The 19275-nt window shown below is 46.2% G+C and overlaps 1 protein-coding gene across 2 annotated transcripts in view; it reads right to left on the bottom strand.

Moving 5' to 3' along the window:
* Positions 1-255: 255 nt before the first annotated feature.
* Positions 256-19275, bottom strand: part of PLPP3 (phospholipid phosphatase 3) — a 104012-nt gene continuing 84992 nt past the window's right edge. For both annotated transcript variants that reach the window (XM_077450657.1, XM_077450656.1), the window contains exons 5-6: positions 18767-18943; positions 256-2245 (exon numbers count right to left, since the gene is read on the bottom strand). In XM_077450657.1, coding sequence (XP_077306783.1) covers positions 2135-2245; positions 18767-18943 — 288 coding nt within the window. In that variant the 3' untranslated portion in view covers positions 256-2134. The remainder of the gene's footprint in view (positions 2246-18766; positions 18944-19275) is intronic.

The raw sequence follows: 19275 nt of genomic DNA on the forward strand, positions 1-19275 counted from the left end.
GGCTCTCTGATTCCTCCTGTATTGCAATGTATTGTAATTGTACTATCTGCTCAAATGTTGTAAAGCTCTGCATAGACTGTTGGAGCTATATGAATCCTGCATAATAATAATAAAATGTTCTTAAAATAAACAATTTAAAATGAAATTCTAATAGCATATTAGGCAGCCTTACTTTAATTATTGCAGGAGGTCTGAGGCAGACCGGTTTGGAATATAAATCACCCCGAAGCATACACCAATACATAAAACACAAAATAATACTGAACCGTTATGAGCTTTTTATTTAAAAAGCATTTTTGTACAGCCGTTTCTGCAAAAACTTTTGATTTTTGTATTCTACAAAAGTATCTGAATAATATTCTTCTTTTTTTGTTTTTTGTTTTTTTCTCTTTACAATATGAAACAATACAAAAATACTGACAATTTATTTCATTTTTTTTTTTTTATACACAATTGCCTCTAGTTGTAGTTTATTAATAGTGAAATTACTACCACAGATCTAAAAATATTTTAGTTGACTATACAAAAATTTAAATTTTGTTGCTTTTTAATTAAAAGCAGCAAAAAAAAAAAAAAAAGACACAGGTCAAGACACAGTTAATGATCATAGTGGATATATCTAAACATAGGTTTTTTTTTTTTTCAGAAATAATATTTTACATTGTTAATTTTTAATGTTTTATACATTATTTATATAATATATAATATAAAAAAAAAATCATAGCTTGCTATAGTTGAAATGATAGGACGGATGCTTATGTAGTATGGATGTGCAAATGAGAGATTCATATATTTATTTGTTAATAATATTGTCCCTTTTTCGGTGTAACCTTTTTCACAGGTTTTTATTGAATGCCTCAGATTTTTCTTTCTCTTGCCTCCCATGTACTGAACGCTTGGAACTTTTCGCGTATTAAAGTGCTGTATCCCCACAGCACACGCCGCCATTAGTCCGACCGGTCTAACCCGGCGAAGGTCGTAGTTGTTGTATTATGGTAGATTGCTGCTCGTTATTCCACAATGGTGGCCTTGCTACCTAGGCCCAAGAGTTTTTTTTTTTTTTTTTTTTCTGTAGACTTCTAATGCTAAGTGTGTGAAATGCAATGGCTTTAAGGACCTCGCTCCAGACGAAAATTGGCAACTGGACAGAATGAGTTGGGATTTTGAGTGAGGACCGTCCCGCGGTACCTCTTGAAACTGCTATGAAATATCGAACGTTGGGTATCCACCCCAAAGTTACTAGTGCTTAAAAAAAAAAAAAGTCTCAAGCAAGACACAGAACTCTTGACAGTCTTCCAACATGCATCTTCTCCATGCGCAAGAGAACTTTGAACAAGGGCAAGGGGGCTTGCGTTGGCCAATTTTCAGCAAAGTCTTTTTTTTTTCTCTGGTGGCCTCAAGTAGGATACACAGAAGAAAGGGTGCCAACCCGGCTATCCTTAGTGTGAATGCCTGATTCAGGTTTTTTTTTTTTTTTTTAATTACTGGTGAATTATGCAAAATTTCTTTCTTATATATAGGTATGTACAGATCTTTGCACACAGAGATCCCTCTGGTGTTGTCAACCTCTCTCGAACCACACAGATACAACAGACTCAGTGACTCTCGGGACCTGGGCCCAATGGTCAGTGCTATATCTACTTTATAAAAAAAAAAAAAAAAATTAAAAAAAAAAAATCTTAGTGCTATCGTTACTTGTGGGCTTCTCTATGAACCAAGTAGATCTAGTTGACTCCCTTTTTTAAAAAAAATAAAAAAAAATAAAAAAGTTTAGTGTTCATAAATTTATGAACAGGATAATTGTTCATTAAAACATGAACAGATTAATGATCGGTTCTACATCCGGAAATTCCAACTCCATGTTCCGCCCGTTGCTTGGCTTTCTGTTAGTCGGTAATCACCCACGTTATGCGCCATTGCAATCGAAAAAGGCCTCATAGCAGACAAAAAAAAAATGTGTTATTTTTTTTTTTTTTTGCATCTTTTTTTTTTCTTCTTCTTTTTTTTTTTTTTTGGTTGGGTATACAGTCTTTCCCTACATTCTACTGTCTGATGAGATTTGAAAGCAGCAGGTAGTTGAATTCACCGTCAGAAGTTATGTTCACGATCTTTTTTTTTTTTTCTTTGTGGTTCTTTATACAATATTTCTGTCGATAATGTCCACAGGTGACAGAGTGTCCTTCTTTACAGGGGGTGGTGGGCAGCTCTTCTTTGATGGCTTGAAAAGGTCCGAGACGAAAAAGACCTGGAAGATAAAAAAAAAATACAATTTGGTCAGCCAAGAGCGTTTTAAAGTCTAAAGAAATCCAGAAATTTTTTTCATTTTTTTTTTTCTATGAGTGCCAAATAATGTACGGAAAATTGAGAACTCGCAAATATGCTTTGACTGAATTGGTATCGAGTAACATTTTAAAAAATTTCTTTAGAAACCTAGACAGCCTCTAAGAAGGTGAGAGAAGCGATTTTCACCCAGGACTGAAACTTTAGAGTTGGGTGGAATTTGGTGTGCCGTAATTAGAGCCGCGCAGCTCGCTGTTCCAGCGCAGAGATGTACTGGACGGAGGTCCCACAACAATCCCTCCGCGACCGAAAGTTCTGCCTTGTCCCGCTTCCAGCAGAATGTGGCTGTCATAATTCCAACCACGGAATTTGTCTTTGGAAGGGATGGAGAACCTGAGATAATTCAGTGCAGGTCCTCCTCTTAAAGAAGACTAATACTCATGGTAAAAGTCTTAGTGGGCTTGGTGGGCTTGGTGGTCTAATTTTTAAAAGTAAACCTGTCCTGAGAAAATAATACGAAGGCAGGGCCAGGACAAGGGGTGGGCAAGAAGGGCTGATCCCACTATCGGGTGGGGGGGTTCTATTGCATGGCTTTCCTCCTTCCTTTCCTTAACCCCAAATGAAGGGGATGAGTTTTGGCCCCCAAAAAGCGTTGGATTTACCACATGACCTATTAGTTCATAGGTTGGCACTTCTCTTAAACGCTAAACAAAAAACTTCGACTAAAGATAAACTTTAAAACACAAAGTATAAAACAATCCAGTGCAGCGAACAGGCTCTCGCATATTTGGAAAGTTCACAAAAAGCTCCTCCACAGTCAACCCCGGATTAAAAGAAAAAAAAAATTAAACTTACGCTGGCCATACATTATACAATTTTCATATTCAATTTCCTTTAGATTTACCTTCAACTATGTAGTGCAAGAGCCTGACTGATTGCCTAAAAATGAAAAGTGTTTAGTTCTGACTAGGGGTGCCACGGATCGTCACCGATCCGTGATCCGAACGGGTCACCCCTGCTCGGATCGGCACATGCCGCGGTCTCGGCCTTAGGAAAGGCCGCGGCTTCGGCCTAGCTCCGACGCGGCGGCCATCTTTCTACACCCAGGCTATTTACACTGATCACTCTGACGGAGCGATCACTTGTAAACAAACCGGCGTCATGACTAACCTGTACAGTGGAGGGGAGAGATCCTGAGATGGAAGCAGCCATCCCTCCATACCCTGCAGTACCCAGCAATACCCTGCCAATACTCTGCAGTACCCCAATACTCTGCAGTACCCCAATACTCTGCAGTACTCTAGCAATACTCTGCAGTACCCCAATACTCTGCAGTACCCCAATACTCTGCAGTACTCTAGCAATACTCTGCAATACCCTAATACTCTGCAATACTCTAGAAATACTCTGCAATACCCCAATACTCTAGCAATACTCTGCAATACCCCAATACTCTAGCAATACTCTGCGATACCCCGCCAATACTCTAACTATACCCCGCCAATACTCTGCGATACCCTGCCAATACCCTGCCAATACTCAGCAATACCCTGCCTGCCATACTCTGCGATGCCCAGCCATGCCCAGCCATACTCAGCCGTGCCCAGCCATACTCAGCTATGCTCAGCCGTACCCAGCCATACTCAGCCAATATTACAGTGGGGGAGATTGTGGATATTACAGTGGGGACTATATGGTGGTGGAATTTTCACAGGTTTTTGCAAATTAAATTATTATTTGCTGATCTGAAAAACAATCCGATCTGTGACTCTGATCCGAGGAACGATCCGTGAGTTTTTTGATCCGTTGCACCCCTAGTTCTGACCTCATATTAAATGGTAGCAGCAACAGGATGATTGGGATTACAGCGATGCTCAAAATTGAGAAAGATACATATAATATAAAATTTGAAAATGTATTTGTAAAATAACAGCATATATTGGGTTCAATAAAAAAAATCTGAGTATAATACAAATTACACTCCATATATAGAAGGTGATCAGTGCTTGATCTTATATCCCAACATGTTTCACCCATATTGGCATCTTCAGGGGTGTTCTAACCAATTCTCTTAAAGCTATATTACGAAAATGAATCACATAATCAATAAATATTCATGTGAACTTTTTCCTAATATAGCTTTAAGAGCATTGGTGGTCCTTATAAAACCCCTGAAGAAGCCAGAGTTGGCGAAACATGTTGGGATATAAGATCAAGTACTGATCACCTTCTATATATGGATATCAGTGACTCAGTGTAATTTGTATTAGGCCGCGTACACACGGGCGGACTGTTCGCCCAACCTTGTTCGGCAAACAGTTTCATCAAACAGTCCGCTCAAAATTTGCATGAGCGGACTTGCCCACACACGAGCGGACTGTTTGACGAACAAGGTTGGGCAAACAGTTCGCTCAACTTTTGAAATGAACGGACTCGCCCACGTAAGGCGGAGGCAAATCCGCCCATTTCGAGCGCGTGTACAGGTAGGCGGGGCCCGCGAAGGAGACGTCGCGGGCTCCGCCGCCTGGAATGGGCTTAAAGGGGAACCCCAACGCCGAAAAAAATCGGCGTGGGGGTTCCCCCCAAGTCCACACCAGACCCTTGTCCGAGCACGCTACCCGGCCGGCCAGGAAAGGGGGGCGAGCGAGCGCGCCCCCCCTCCTGAGCCGTACCAGGCCGCGTGCCCTCAACATGGGGGGTGCCTTGGGGAAGGGGGGGCCGCGCGGCCCCCCCACCCCAAAGCACCTTGTCCCCATGTTGATGAGGACAAGGGCCTCTTCCCGACAACCCTGGCCGTTGGTTGTCGGGGTCTGCGGGCGGGGGGCTTATCGGAATCCGGGAGCCCCCTTTAAGAAGGGGGCCCCCGGATACCGGCCCCCCACCCTATGTGAATGAGTATGGGGTACAATGTACCCCTACCCATTCACCTGTGAACTAAAGTACAATAAAAAACACAACACAGAGAAAAAATATTTTATTGCACAGCTCCGGGGGTCTTCGGGGGTCTTCTCGCCGGACTCCTCCGCTATGTGTGTGTAGCTCTTTTGCTAGCGGAGGAGTCCGGCTTTCTTCCTCCCCGCCGCCGGCCTCTTCTCCCGACTTCGGGGGTCTTGTCCCCCTCTTCGGTTCTTCTGCCGGGCCACCGCGCCTGGTCCGGTGGCCCGGTCTTCTGTCGCCGTCTTCCGTTCTTCTGTCGCCGCCTTCGGTTCTTCTGCCGGGCCACCGCGCCTTCTTGTAGCTCTTTTACAGGCGGTGGCCCGGTCTTCTGTCGCCGCTGTCGTCGCCGCTGCCGCCGCCTTCCGTTCTTGTTCTTCTTCTTGTTCTTCTTCTTCTTCTCCTGGAGATGTTGACTCGACGATCTCTCCGGCCGGAATGCCAGAGCCGCGCTGTGCGGTCACTTATATAGTGACAATTGGGCGGTGTCACATGGTATATGTCACATGGGTTGGTCACATGGTGACCCCGCCCCCTTACGATGTCATAGTCCCCATGTGACATCAACCCATGTGACCAACCCATGTGACATATACCATGTGACACCGCCCCATTGTCACTATATAAGTGGCAGCGGAGCGTGTCCCTGGCATTCCGGCCGGAGAGATCGTCGAGTCAACATCTCCAGGAGAAGAAGAAGAAGAACAAGAAGAAGAACAAGAACGGAAGGCGGCGGCGACGACAGCGGCGACAGAAGACCGGGCCACCGCCTGTAAAAGAGCTACAAGAAGGCGCGGTGGCCCGGCAGAAGAACCGAAGGCGGCGACAGAAGAACGGAAGACGGCGACAGAAGACCGGGCCACCGGACCAGGCGCGGTGGCCCGGCAGAAGAACCGAAGAGGGGGACAAGACCCCCGAAGTCGGGAGAAGAGGCCGGCGGCGGGGAGGAAGAAAGCCGGACTCCTCCGCTAGCAAAAGAGCTACACACACATAGCGGAGGAGTCCGGCGAGAAGACCCCCGAAGACCCCCGGAGCTGTGCAATAAAATATTTTTTCTCTGTGTTGTGTTTTTTATTGTACTTTAGTTCACAGGTGAATGGGTAGGGGTACATTGTACCCCATACTCATTCACATAGGGTGGGGGGCCGGTATCCGGGGGCCCCCTTCTTAAAGGGGGCTCCCGGATTCCGATAAGCCCCCCGCCCGCAGACCCCGACAACCAACGGCCAGGGTTGTCGGGAAGAGGCCCTTGTCCTCATCAACATGGGGACAAGGTGCTTTGGGGTGGGGGGACCGCGCGGCCCCCCCTTCCACAAGGCACCCCCCATGTTGAGGGCACGCGGCCTGGTACGGCTCAGGAGGGGGGGCGCGCTCGCTCGCCCCCCTTTCCTGGCCGGCCGGGTAGCGTGCTCGGACAAGGGTCTGGTGTGGACTTGGGGGGAACCCCCACGCCGATTTTTTTCGGCGTTGGGGTTCCCCTTTAAGCCCATTCCAGGCGGCGGAGCCCGCGACGTCTCCTTCGCGGGCCCCGCCTACCTGTACACGCGCTCGAAATGGGCGGACTTTCCGAGCGGGAACAGTCCGTTCATTTCGAAAGTACAGCGGACAAGCCCACACACGGGCGGACTGTTCGCTCAAACACCGTTTCAGCGGACAGTTTTTCGGAATTTCCGAAAGACTTTGTCCGTCCAACTGTCCGCTGAAACTGTCCGCTGAAAGCCCACACACGAGCGGACTGTCCGCCCAAACACTGTTCAGCGGACAAGGTTGGGCGAACAGTCCGCCCGTGTGTACGCGGCCTTATACTCTGATTTTTTTTTTATTGAACCCAATATATGTTGTTATTTTACAAATACATTTTCTGTTGTTATATTATATAAATCTTTCTCAATTTTGGGCACCGCTATAATCCCAATCATCCTGTTGCTGCTACTGTCTATTCAATAGGGATGAGGTGCCGGATATTATAGTGTCACCTAATCTATTCATTGAGCTCTTATTATATGGTTTTGGTAAATCTAAAGGAAAGTTGTACAAGATAATTGTACAATGTATGGCCAGCCGTAGATTAGCTGTGGTTCTCCTATCTGTAATGGTGATGACTCCTTGCTGGGATTTGTAGTCCCACAGCCCCGGCCTGCTGAGCACTTCCAGAATAAAAGCCGAAGCTTCCACTAGGATTACATTTAGCTATTCTCCAGCATTCATCCCTGCCGACACAAAAGGTTCACAGCGATGGTAGGAAGAGATATTTGTCCGCGATTTCCTGAATACCCAATAAAGAGATCCGTCAGCAGGATGTGAAATAGACGACTTTTACATATCGGGGGCTGAGATACGGCGGCGGCGGAATCGGAGTGTGAGCCGTCAGCTTTCCAGCCATCTCCACCTAATTTCCTGCGACTCCCGACAACTCGCAGTGTCAGCTGGGGACAGCGCAGAGCGGGGGGTCACACATCCCTCCGGGGTCATCTATAACACTCACTTTACGACTTTTTTTTGTTCTGGAGGTTTTATGAGACTTTGTGTTTTCTTAGGCTTTATTTATGGCTGGATTTACGTTCTCATTATATTCCTGTAAATATTATGAAAAACATATGGCCGCGTGATCAACTTTATTCCAGAAAATCCAACACAGAAAAAAAATAATAAAGACTGTAACCAATAGCAGCTAATCGGAATTTCCTTTATCGAGGTCTGACGAGTCGAAGATGGATTCTGATTGGTTGCTGTGGTCACTGTATTTTGCAATGAACCCTTTGCTCTGTGCATTGCTTTACTGAATAAATTCTTATATTTCCTACAATGCAATCAGTCATATCACAATCAGATCAACACATTGAGACATTATAAGCTCTATTAGTATGTAATATGAGTGGTCCCTATTTATTTTCTGATGTCACCGGTCTCTAGTGAATGGATAGGCTACATCCTCAGTGATGTCACCGGTCTCTAGTGAATGGATAGGCTGCATTCTCAGTGATGTCACCGGTCTCTAGTGATTGGATAGGCTGCATTCTCAGTGATGTCACTGGTCTCTAGTGCATGGATAGGCTGCACTCTCAGTGATGTCACCGATCTCTAGTGAATGGATAGGCTGCACTCTCCGTGATGTCACCGGTCTCTAGTGAATGGATAGGCTGCATTCTCAGTGATGTCACCGGTCTCTAGTGAATGGATAGGCTACATCCTCAGTGATGTCACTGGTCTCTAGTGAATGGTTAGGCTACATCCTCAGTGATGTCACCGGTCTCTAGTGAATGGATAGGCTGCATTCTCAGTGATGTCACCGGTCTCTAGTGAATGGATAGGCTGCATTCTCAGTGATGTCACCGGTCTCTAGTAAATGGATAGGCTGCATTCTAAGTGATGTCACTGGTCTCAAGTGAATGGATAGGCTGCATTTTCAGTGATGTCACCGGTCTCTAGTAAATGGATAGGCTGCATTCTAAGTGATGTCACTGGTCTCAAGTGAATGGATAGGCTGCATTCTCAGTGATGTCATCGGTCTCTAGTGAATGGATAGGCTGCATTCTCAGTGATGTCACCGGTCTCTAGTGAATGGATAGGCTGCATTCTCAGTGATGTCACCAGTCTCTAGTGCATGGATAGGCTGCATTCTCAGTGATGTCGCCGGTCTCTAGTGAATGGATAGGCTGCATTCTCAGTGATGTCACTGGTCTCTAGTGAATGGATTGGTTGCATTCTCAGTGATGGCACCGGTCTCTAGTGATTGGATAGGCTGCATTCTCAGTGATGTCACTGGTCTCTAGTGCATGGATAGGCTGCACTCTCAGTGATGTCACCGGTCTCTAGTGAATGGATAGGCTGCACTCTCCGTGATGTCACCGGTCTCTAGTGAATGGATAGGCTGCATTCTCAGTGATGTCACCGGTCTCTAGTGAATGGATAGGCTACATCCTCAGTGATGTCACCGGTCTCTAGTGAATGGATAGGCTGCATTCTCAGTGATGTCACCGGTCTCTAGTGAATGGATAGGCTGCATTCTCAGTGATGTCACCGGTCTCTAGTGAATGGATAGGCTGCATTCTCAGTGATGTCACCGGTCTCTAGTAAATGGATAGGCTGCATTCTAAGTGATGTCACTGGTCTCAAGTGAATGGATAGGCTGCATTTTCAGTGATGTCACCGGTCTCTAGTAAATGGATAGGCTGCATTCTAAGTGATGTCCCTGGTCTCAAGTGAATGGATAGGCTGCATTCTCAGTGATGTCATCGGTCTCTAGTGAATGGATAGGCTGCATTCTCAGTGATGTCACCGGTCTCTAGTGAATGGATAGGCTGCATTCTCAGTGATGTCACCGGTCTCTAGTGCATGGATAGGCTGCATTCTCAGTGATGTCGCCGGTCTCTAGTGAATGGATAGGCTGCATTCTCAGTGATGTCACTGGTCTCTAGTGAATGGATTGGTTGCATTCTCAGTGATGTCACCGGTCTCTAGTGAATGGATTGGTCGCATTTTCAGTGATGTCACCGGTCTCTAGTGAATGGATAGGTTGCATTCTCAGTGATGTCACCGGTCTCTAGTGAATGGATAGGCTGCATTCTCAGTGATGTCACCGGTCTCTAGTGAATGGATAGGCTGCATTCTCAGTGATGTCACCGGTCTCTAGTGAATAGATAGGCTGCATTCTCAGTGATGTCACCGATCTCTAGTTAATAGATAGGCTGCATTCTCAGGGATGTCACCGGTCTATAGTGAATGGATAGACTGCATTCTCAGTGATGTCATTGGTCTCTAGTGAATAGATAGGCTGCATTCTCAGTGATGTCACCGGTCTCTAGTGAATGGATAGGTTGCATTCTCAGTGATGTCACAGGTCTCTAGTGAATGGATAGGCTGCATTCTCAGTGATGTCACCGGTCTCTAGTGAATAGATAGGCTGCATTCTCAGTGATGTCACCGGTCTCCAGTGAATGGATAGGCTGCATTCTCAGTGATGTCACCGGTCTCTAGTGAATGGATAGGCTGCATTCTCAGTGATGTCACCGGTCTCTAGTGAATGGATTGGTTGCATTTTCAGTGATGTCACCGGTCTCTAGTGAATGGATAGGTTGCATTCTCAGTGATGTCACCGGTCTCTAGTGAATGGATAGGCTGCATTCTCAGTGATGTCACCGATCTCTAGTGAATAGATAGGCTGCATTCTCAGTGATGTCACCGGTCTCTAGTGAATGGATAGGCTGCATTCTCAGTGATGTCATTGGTCTCTAGTGAATAGATAGGCTGCATTCTCAGTGATGTCACCGGTCTCTAGTGAATGGATAGGTTGCATTCTCAGTGATGTCACCGGTCTCTAGTGAATGGATAGGCTGCATTCTCAGTGATGTCACCGGTCTCTAGTGAATAGATAGGCTGCATTCTCAGTGATGTCACTGGTCTCTAGTGAATGGATAGGCTGCATTCTCAGTGATGTCACCGGTCTCTAGTGAATAGATAGGCTGCATTCTCAGTGATGTCACCGGTCTCCAGTGAATGGATAGGCTGCATCCTCAGTGATGTCACCGGTCTCTAGTGAACGGATAGGCTGCATTCTCAGTGATGTCACCGGTCTCTAGTGAATGGATAGGCTGCATTCTCAGTGATGTCACCGGTCTCTAGTGAATGGATAGGCTGCATCCTCAGTGATGTCACCGGTCTCTAGTGAATGGATAGGCTGCACTCTCCGTGATGTCACCGGTCTCTAGTGAATGGATAGGCTGCAGCAATCAATGTGCTGTAATATATATCTATCAGACCAATGAAGGATAAATTCTGGGTCCTATGCATCACTGTCCTTTGGAAATGTATGTTTGCCGAGGAAGAGTGGAAATCCTGGAGCTCCAGCAGTTGATTCAGTCATTTCGTTTTGCAGGCTGAAACAATTAAGGTATGCAGGGAAGACAGAGGCGCCTCTCAAGAAACCCCTTTTAAGGTTCACCTGGTATTTCGGAGTGACAGGCCTGAAATTGTTAAGTTACTAATAGTCTGCCCTTTGCCTCCTCTCTGCAGCTGGGCCGTGTTTGGCTATGGCTGGAGGTTAGACAAACACTGGCAGCTCCCGTGAAATCCAACCTCTGCTGGGCCGGGATATGCTGCTAAATAGTCCTCAGCCTCATCTGGGTCACACAATGAATGGTGGAATGGCAGAAGAAGGAGGGAAACGCTTTTTTTTATTTTTTTCTACGTTGGGTTTGGTCCATTTCCTGAAAAATTAGATCCCCACCCAGAAAATAAACTGCAGATTTGGGCTAGGAATGTGCACTCATTATTGGGTCGCTGATCTGTCAAACATCAGTGATTTATTTTTTTTTTTAAATCTCTTCTACTGCTTTACATATTTTAGAGGTGAAACGGGCACACGTTAAATGTTTTACATTCCGCCATTAAAAGTTCAAAACAAATATTTTGTCTTTTTTTTTTTATAATAGCCACAATGTATTAGGTCCCATTTATATCTTTGTGTTGCATTAAAGTGCAGTAATGCATGTTATATGCGTTGTGGTGCTATTCATTTTCAAAGGCACCCCAATGCACTAATGCACATCTTTGTAGGTTGCGGTTGATGCGTTTTTGCAGTGCGTTTTTGATCAATTTTTTTTTAAAGCGTTTTTTTATTGCGCTTTTTCTTTTTTGGCTAATAGGAAAATGTTGACAGTTCTGTTCACAAAGTGTGACGTTCATGTGTCTTTACACTCTCTAGCACTCAAGTAGCATGAAAGTCGCATCAAAATTGCACTCCATGAACAGAACTGTCATTCTTTCATGTTAGCCACACAAAAAAAGGCAAAACGCATCAAAAACGCATTAAAAGGGATGGCATCATACCAATTTTACTGCCTTGGCGCACAGCCACCCAACACCGCAGCTGACTGACCTCCAGCTTCAGAGGAGTTACAAGCCCCCACATGCGTTGTCACACCCTGGCACCTGTAGTTGCTCTGTGGCTCGCCATTTAACCCAACAACATGAATAATTTGCACACAGACACTCATTAAAAGGGATGCCATCGTACCAATGGTACCACCTCATGGTATGGCCACCCAACACAGTAGCTAGCCAACTTCCAGCTTAAAAGGAACTACAATCCCCAGCATGCAATGTCATACCCTGGCACCTGTAGTTGCTCTATGGCTCTCCATTTAACCCAGCAACAAGAGTCATTCGCACACACTCATTAAACGGGATGCCCATTGCACCAATGGTACCGCCTCGGCACATGGCCACGCAACACAGTAGCTGGCTTACCTTCAGCTTCAGATGGACTACAAGCCCCAGAATACACTGTCACGCCCTGGCACCTATAGTCGCTCTATGGCTCTCCATTTGACCCAACAACAAAGGAGTAATTTTCACCCAGACACTCATTTAAAGGGATGCCATAATACCAATGGTACTGCTTTGGCACATGGCCATCAAACACCGTAGCTGGCTGACCTCCAGCTTCAGAGGGACTACAAGCTCCAGCATGCACTGTCATACCCTGGCACCTGTAGTTGCTCTATGGCTCTCCATTTAACCCAACAAGAGTCATTTGCACACACTCATTTAGAAGGATGTCATCGTACCGGCGCATGGCCGCCCAACACCATAGATGGACCAACCTCCAGCTTCAGAGGAGCTACCATCCCTAACATGAACTGTCACACCCTGGCAACCTTAGTTGCTCTATGGCTCTCAATTTAACCCAACAACAAGAACCATTCGCAAACAGACACTCATTTAAAGGGATGCCATCATACTAATGGTACTGTTTGGCGCATGGCTGCCCAACACCGTAGCTGGTTGACCTCCAACTTCAGAGGGACTACAAGGCCCAACATGCACTGTCACACCCTGACACCTGTAGTCACTCTATGGCTCTCCATTTAACCCAACAACAAGAATAATTTGCAAACAGACACTCATTTAAAAGGGATGCCATCACACCAATGGTACTGCCTTGGCACATGGCAGACCAACACCATAGCTGACCAACCTCCAGCTTCAGAGGGACTACAAACTCTAGCATGCATTGTCACACCCTGGCACCTGTAGTTGCTCTATGGCTGTCCATTTAACCCAACAAGAGTCATTTGCACACACTCATTTAGAAGGATGTCATTGTACCGGCACATGGCCGCCCAACACCATAGATGGGCCAACCTCCAGCTTCAGAAGAGCTACCATCCCTAACATGCACTGTAGTTGCTCAATGGCTCTCTATTTAACCCAACAACAAGGGTCATTAGCATGCAGACACTCGTTTAAAGGGATGCCATCGTACCAATGGTACAACTTTGGCGCATGGCCGCCCAACACCATAGCTGGCCAACCTCCAGCTTCAGAGGGACTACAAGCCCCAGCATTCACCGTCACACACTGGCACCCGTAGTCGCTCTATGGCTCTCTATTTAAACCAGCAACAAGAGTCATTTGCAAACAGACATTCATTTTAAGTGATGCCATCCTGCCAATGGTACTGCTTTGGCACTTGGCTGCTCAACACCATAGCTGGTCGACCTTCAGCTTCAGAAGGACTTCTCAATATAGATATGCCATCATATACAAAGGTTTTTGGCCCCCATGCTCAGCTTACTTATAAAAATGATTTTATTAAGGACCCAGCTTATCCCTAAGCCCTCTGGGGAGGACAGGCAGAGGTCATTCGCTAAGCCCGGGGCAATGAGCGGACAAAGCATGGTAGCCCAGAACAGTCGACCACAAACCACACGAATAGAGATCTACGAATGAATGGAAATCGGCACCCTGCCAGAGCTCTTTACATTGTTGCCTTACACGATTTTGTAGTATTTGTATCAGTCATATCCTGCTTAGTAATTGTGGTGAGGATGATGTCCACTTCCTCTAAAATAAAAGGTGATGTCACGGCGGCACAAACCGCCGCCGTATGTTGTGCGGTCTAGGATGACGCAGCGCCAGGAAAGGCAGAGGGCATGGATGCGATGGAAGAATGACATCATCCCGCATTGTGTTCTGTTCTTGTGTGTGACCCCTCTGCTCCGCTCATGTCTGCGGCATGACAGACATGAGCGGACATGGCCGTCCTGCTACACGCACGCTGGCCCTCCGCAGGCGCGGCGGCAGCTCACCCTCAACAATAACGTGTCAGTACTCAGACACACAAGGGTCACGCTCAATTTACAATTTTTTTTTAAGCAGCTGTCAGTATGGAATTGAATCATGGAAAATATTAGCTGCTGTTAAAGGGACACCAATTTTTCAAGCTGCTGATAACACGCCTTCAACCTTTATTATAACTAAAGCCCAAATCTGGGAAATCTGAAACGGGGCTGCACCTGCACTGCAAGGGTTAACTGCTTGTTTCATCCAGGGCAGGGGGTCTCCAAACCTTCTAAACAAAGGGCCAGTTTACTGCCCTTCAGACTTTAGGGGGGCCGGCCCATGGCTTGGCATCCAGTGGGAGTAAACAGTGCCCTATCTTTGGTGTCAGTGGGAGAAATAGTGCCCCATTGTTGGTGTCAATGGAAAGAATTCTGCCCAGTCGTTGGTGTCAGTGGGAGGAATAGTGCCCTATTGTTGGTGTCAGTGAAAGGAATTATGCCCCATTGTTGGTGTCAGTGGGAGGAATAGTGCCCCATTGTTGAGGTCATTTGGAGGAATAGTGCCCCATCATTGGTGTCAATGGAAATAATTCTGCCCCATCACTGGAGTCAATGGGAGGAATGGTGCTCCATTGTTGGTGTCATTTGGAGAAATAGTGCTCCATTGTTGGTGTCAGTGGAAAGAATTCTGCCCCATTGTTGGTGTCAGTGGGAGGAATAGTGCCCCATTGTTGGTGTCGGTGAAAGAAATGATGCCCCATTGTTGGTGTCAGTGGGAGGAATAGTGCCCTATTGTTGGTGTCAGTGGGAGGAATAGTGCCCCATCATTGGTATCAATGGAAGGAATTATGCCCCATTGTTGGTGTCAGTGGGAGGAATAGTGTCTCAGCCCTGGTGTCAACGACAGGAATTATGCCCCATTGTTGAGGTAATTTGGAGGAATAGTGCCCCATCATTAGTATCAATGGAAAGAATTCTGCCCAATCATTGAAGTCAGTGGGAGGAATAGTGCCCTATTGCTGGCGACAGTGGGAGGAATAGTGGCCCATCATTGGTATCAATGAGAGGAATTATCCCATTGTTGGTGTCAGTGGGAGGAATTATGCCCCATTGTTGGTGGCAGTGGGAGGAGTTATGCCCCATTGTTGGTGGCTGTGGGAGGAGTTATGCCCCATTGTTGGTGGCAGTGGGGGGGAATAGTGACTCAGTGCTGGTGTCAGTGACAGGAATTATGCCCCATTGTTGAGGTCATTTGGGGGAATAGTGCCCCATCATTGGAGTCAGTGGAGGAATAGTGCCCCATTGTTGGTGTCAGTGGATGGAATGGTACCCCAAGGAGCAGATAAAGGGTACGCATTAGGCCTCAGGGCCGCAGCTTGGAGACCGCTGGTCTAGGGGTAAGTAAAAGTACTTGAACTTATCTGATCCTCCGTTCCTCTAGTAGATGGCGCTCATGGTGGACTGTTTTTTGGCATCATCACATCCACTGCAGGCCTATAGACCCTGCATTGGTCTTGATGAAGTCAGGACCATAGGTTGATGGAGCCTAGAGTAGAAGATGCCTTATGAACATTATTTTAGCCCCAGTGATGTCATCACTGGGTTTCTGTGCTTCTCTATGCAATGCAGGCAGATCATGGATGGAGGCAGGGGCTGTCAGGGGTCACTAGGGGAGGGGAGACTGAGGAAATGCATCCTCCTGCCTGCTGCAGACTGGTAGAATAATAGGCAGAGTCACCAGGCATCAAGGATGACTTTACAATGATAAAAAAGTACAGTACAATCAGTGTACAGTCTGACGTGATCACTAGGGGGTGCTAGACTGAGGAAATGCTTCCTCCTGCCTGCAGCAGACTGATGGCACCATCGCAGCCTAGGCAAAGTCACCGGGGATCAAGGATGGCTGTTTAACATTAAAAGATGGATTTCTTTGTAGCTGTGCACTGCGGCACGGCATGAATTTGCTTGGCTTACTGACAGGCCCTCTTTATCCTTGACACTAAACATTCTCAGATAATATCATGTAATCTTTTGCATTCTTCCGCGTGTTATTCTTTTCGTGACTTCTGGCCGCAGTTTCAGATAATACTGTAGGCGCGGCTTGATTAGCCTTTCGGTTTTTTCCACGAGGTTCCCGAATTAAGAGAGAACACATGTCTGGGTTGGGTTTCCAGAGACGGCCGTCTGGTCCTCGCTGCAAGCCGCGCAAATTGCATGAGAACAAGAAAAGTGGCTCTAAGCTGCAATCATGGTAAACTGATTTGCGCAAATCTCGACTCAAGAGGGTTTTTCTAAAGAAAACAGGCTGGTGGTGATTCCCAGGGTGGCGAGCAAAGCGTCTGCGCCGGGAAAACCTTCCGCTGGCAACTTCACCTCCTAAGGAATGGACGGCCGAGACTCGGATTTAGAGAATGTAGATCATTGTTTATATTTGTTTTGTTCATATTTTATGACATTGATGATTTGTTACATTGTGTTTGTATGATTTGTTACATTGTGTTTGTATGATTTGTTACATTGTGTTTGTATGATTTGTTACATTGTATTTGTATGATTTGTTACATTGTGTTTGTATGATTTGTTACATTGTATTTGTATGATTTGTTACATTGTGTTTGTATGATTTGTTACATTGTGTTTGTATGATTTGTTGCATTGTATTTGTATGATTTGTTACATTGTATTTGTATGATTTGTTACATTGTGTTTGTATGATTTGTTACATTGTGTTTGTATGATTTGTTACATTGTGTTTGTATGATTTGTTACATTGTGTTTGTATGATTTGTTACATTGTGTTTGTATGATTTGTTGCATTGTATTTGTATGATTTGTTACATTGTATTTGTATGATTTGTTACATTGTGTTTGGATTGTTTGCAACAAATGAAAGTTTCCATACACTCATCCTAGCAGACAGCTGATCATTGCATTATGTCAGGGAGGGGAGGTAAGCTGATCCATGTAGTAATGGCTGAACCATCTGGTTGGCCATATGCACTGGTAAAAAAAAAGAGCCATGTCTGGTCATATGACATCTCGGCGGTGGGAACAATTCTCTCCAGTGCAACACTGTATGCAAGAGAGACAATGTAAAGCTGGAATCTGCAGCCTGTGTTTAAGGAGAGGAGAGTTAGAGGAAGGAGCAGAGTCCTCCAGCAGTGCAGAGTATTTCAGGAGAGGAGAGTTAGAGGAAGGAGCAGAGTTCTTTAGCAGAGTAGAGGATTTCAGGAGAGCAGAGTTAGATAGAGGAAGCAGCAGAGTCCTCCAGCAGAGTATTTTAAGAAAGGAGAGCTATAGATGAAGGAGCAGAGTCCTCCAGCAGTGCAGAGGATTTAAGGAGAGGAGCGTTAGATAGAGGAAGAAGCAGAGTGCTCCAGCAGAGTATTTTAGGAGAGGAAAGCTATAGACGAAGGAGCAGAGTCCTCCAGCAGAGCAGAGGATTTCTGGAGAGTTGGATAGAGGAAGGAGCAGAGTCCTCCGGCAGAGAAGAGTATTTCAGGAGAGGAGAGTTAAACAGAGGAAGGATCAGAGTCCTCCAGCAGAATATTTTAGGAGAGGAGAGTCCTCCGGCAGAGAAGAGTATTTCAGGAGAGGAGAGTTGGATAGAGGAAGGAGCAGAGTCCTCCGGCAGAGAAGAGTATTTCAGGAGAGGAGAGTTGGATAGAGGAAGGAGCAGAGTCCTCCGGCAGAGAAGAGTATTTCAGGAGAGGATAGTTGGATAGAGGTAGGAGAAGAGTTCTCCAGCAGAGAAGAGTATTTCAGGAGAGGAGAGTTGGATAGAGGAAGGAGCAGAGTCCTCCGGCAGAGAAGAGTATTTCAGGAGAGGAGAGTTGGATAGAGGAAGGAGCAGAATCCTCCAGCAGAGAAGAGTATTTCAGGAGAGGAGAGTTAAATAGAGGTAGGAGAAGAGTCCTCCAGCAGAGAAGAGTATTTCAGGAGAGGAGAGTTGGATAGAGGAAGGAGCAGAGTCCTCCAGCAGAGAAGAGTATTTCAGAAGAGGAGAGTTGGATAGAGGAAGGAGCAGAGTCCTCCAGCAGAGAAGAGTATTTCAGAAGAGGAGAGTTGGATAGAGGAAGGAGCAGAGTCCTCCAGCAGAGAAGAGTATTTCAGGAGAGGAGAGTTGGATAGAGGAAGGAGCAGAGTCCTCCAGCTTAGAGTATGGCGCAGCTCGCTGTCACTCACCTCTACATATAACAAAGCCCTCCACCAACTTGTTCAATCCCCATTGCAGTAAAACAAACCCTCTTTCATGAGAGTGCCGCTGACCAGCAAAATTCCTGATGGAAGCCGACTCCGGCCTCTCCTCGGCACAATCACACTTTATAAGACGAAGCATTAATAGAAAGGCCTGGTTATGTCTCAGATCTGCGGGTCACAGCTCACTGATTCCCCTCATTAGATACAGGCCAGAATTCTTTCATGCTCTCGTATTTATGGGAATGTCAGTCCGGGCCGATTCATTTCCTGACTGAAGCAGTACTTACTATGCAGTACGCCACCAGCGCTCCCTGTACGAATCCTGCCAGCACGTCCGAGGGATGGTGCTTGTGGTCCGAGACCCGGGACAGCCCCGTGTAGAACGCCATCATCAGCAGCGTGAACTGCAGGAGTGGGCGCAGAAGGCGGGCTCCTCGCCACGTAAACCGCGACTGGAGGTAAAACTGAAATGAAAGGAGATTTTTCTGTTAAAGTAAAACCTTGGATTGAGAGTAACTTGGTTTGAGAGCGTTTTGCAAAATTTTTTAATACATTTTGACTTGATACACAAGCGATGTCTTGATATACAAGTAGCGTCACGTCACAACTGGGTATAAAAGAGAAGAGAGGCGCCTCTAAGTGTAGCAATATGGTTGCATTTAATGAAGGTACAACATTAGCAACATATTGCTACACTTAGAGGCGCCTCTCTTCTCTTTTATACTCTGGAGCTCCTGCTGGATTTTCCTTCTAATCCCCTTGTGGAGGCTTCCATGTGTGGATGGACATTTTATGG

Source organism: Lithobates pipiens, unplaced genomic scaffold (assembly GCF_037356315.1).
Source record: "Lithobates pipiens isolate NorthernLeopardFrog02 unplaced genomic scaffold, aLitPip1_a1.2 Scaffold_23, whole genome shotgun sequence".
Classification (NCBI taxonomy): Eukaryota; Metazoa; Chordata; class Amphibia; order Anura; family Ranidae; genus Lithobates; species Lithobates pipiens.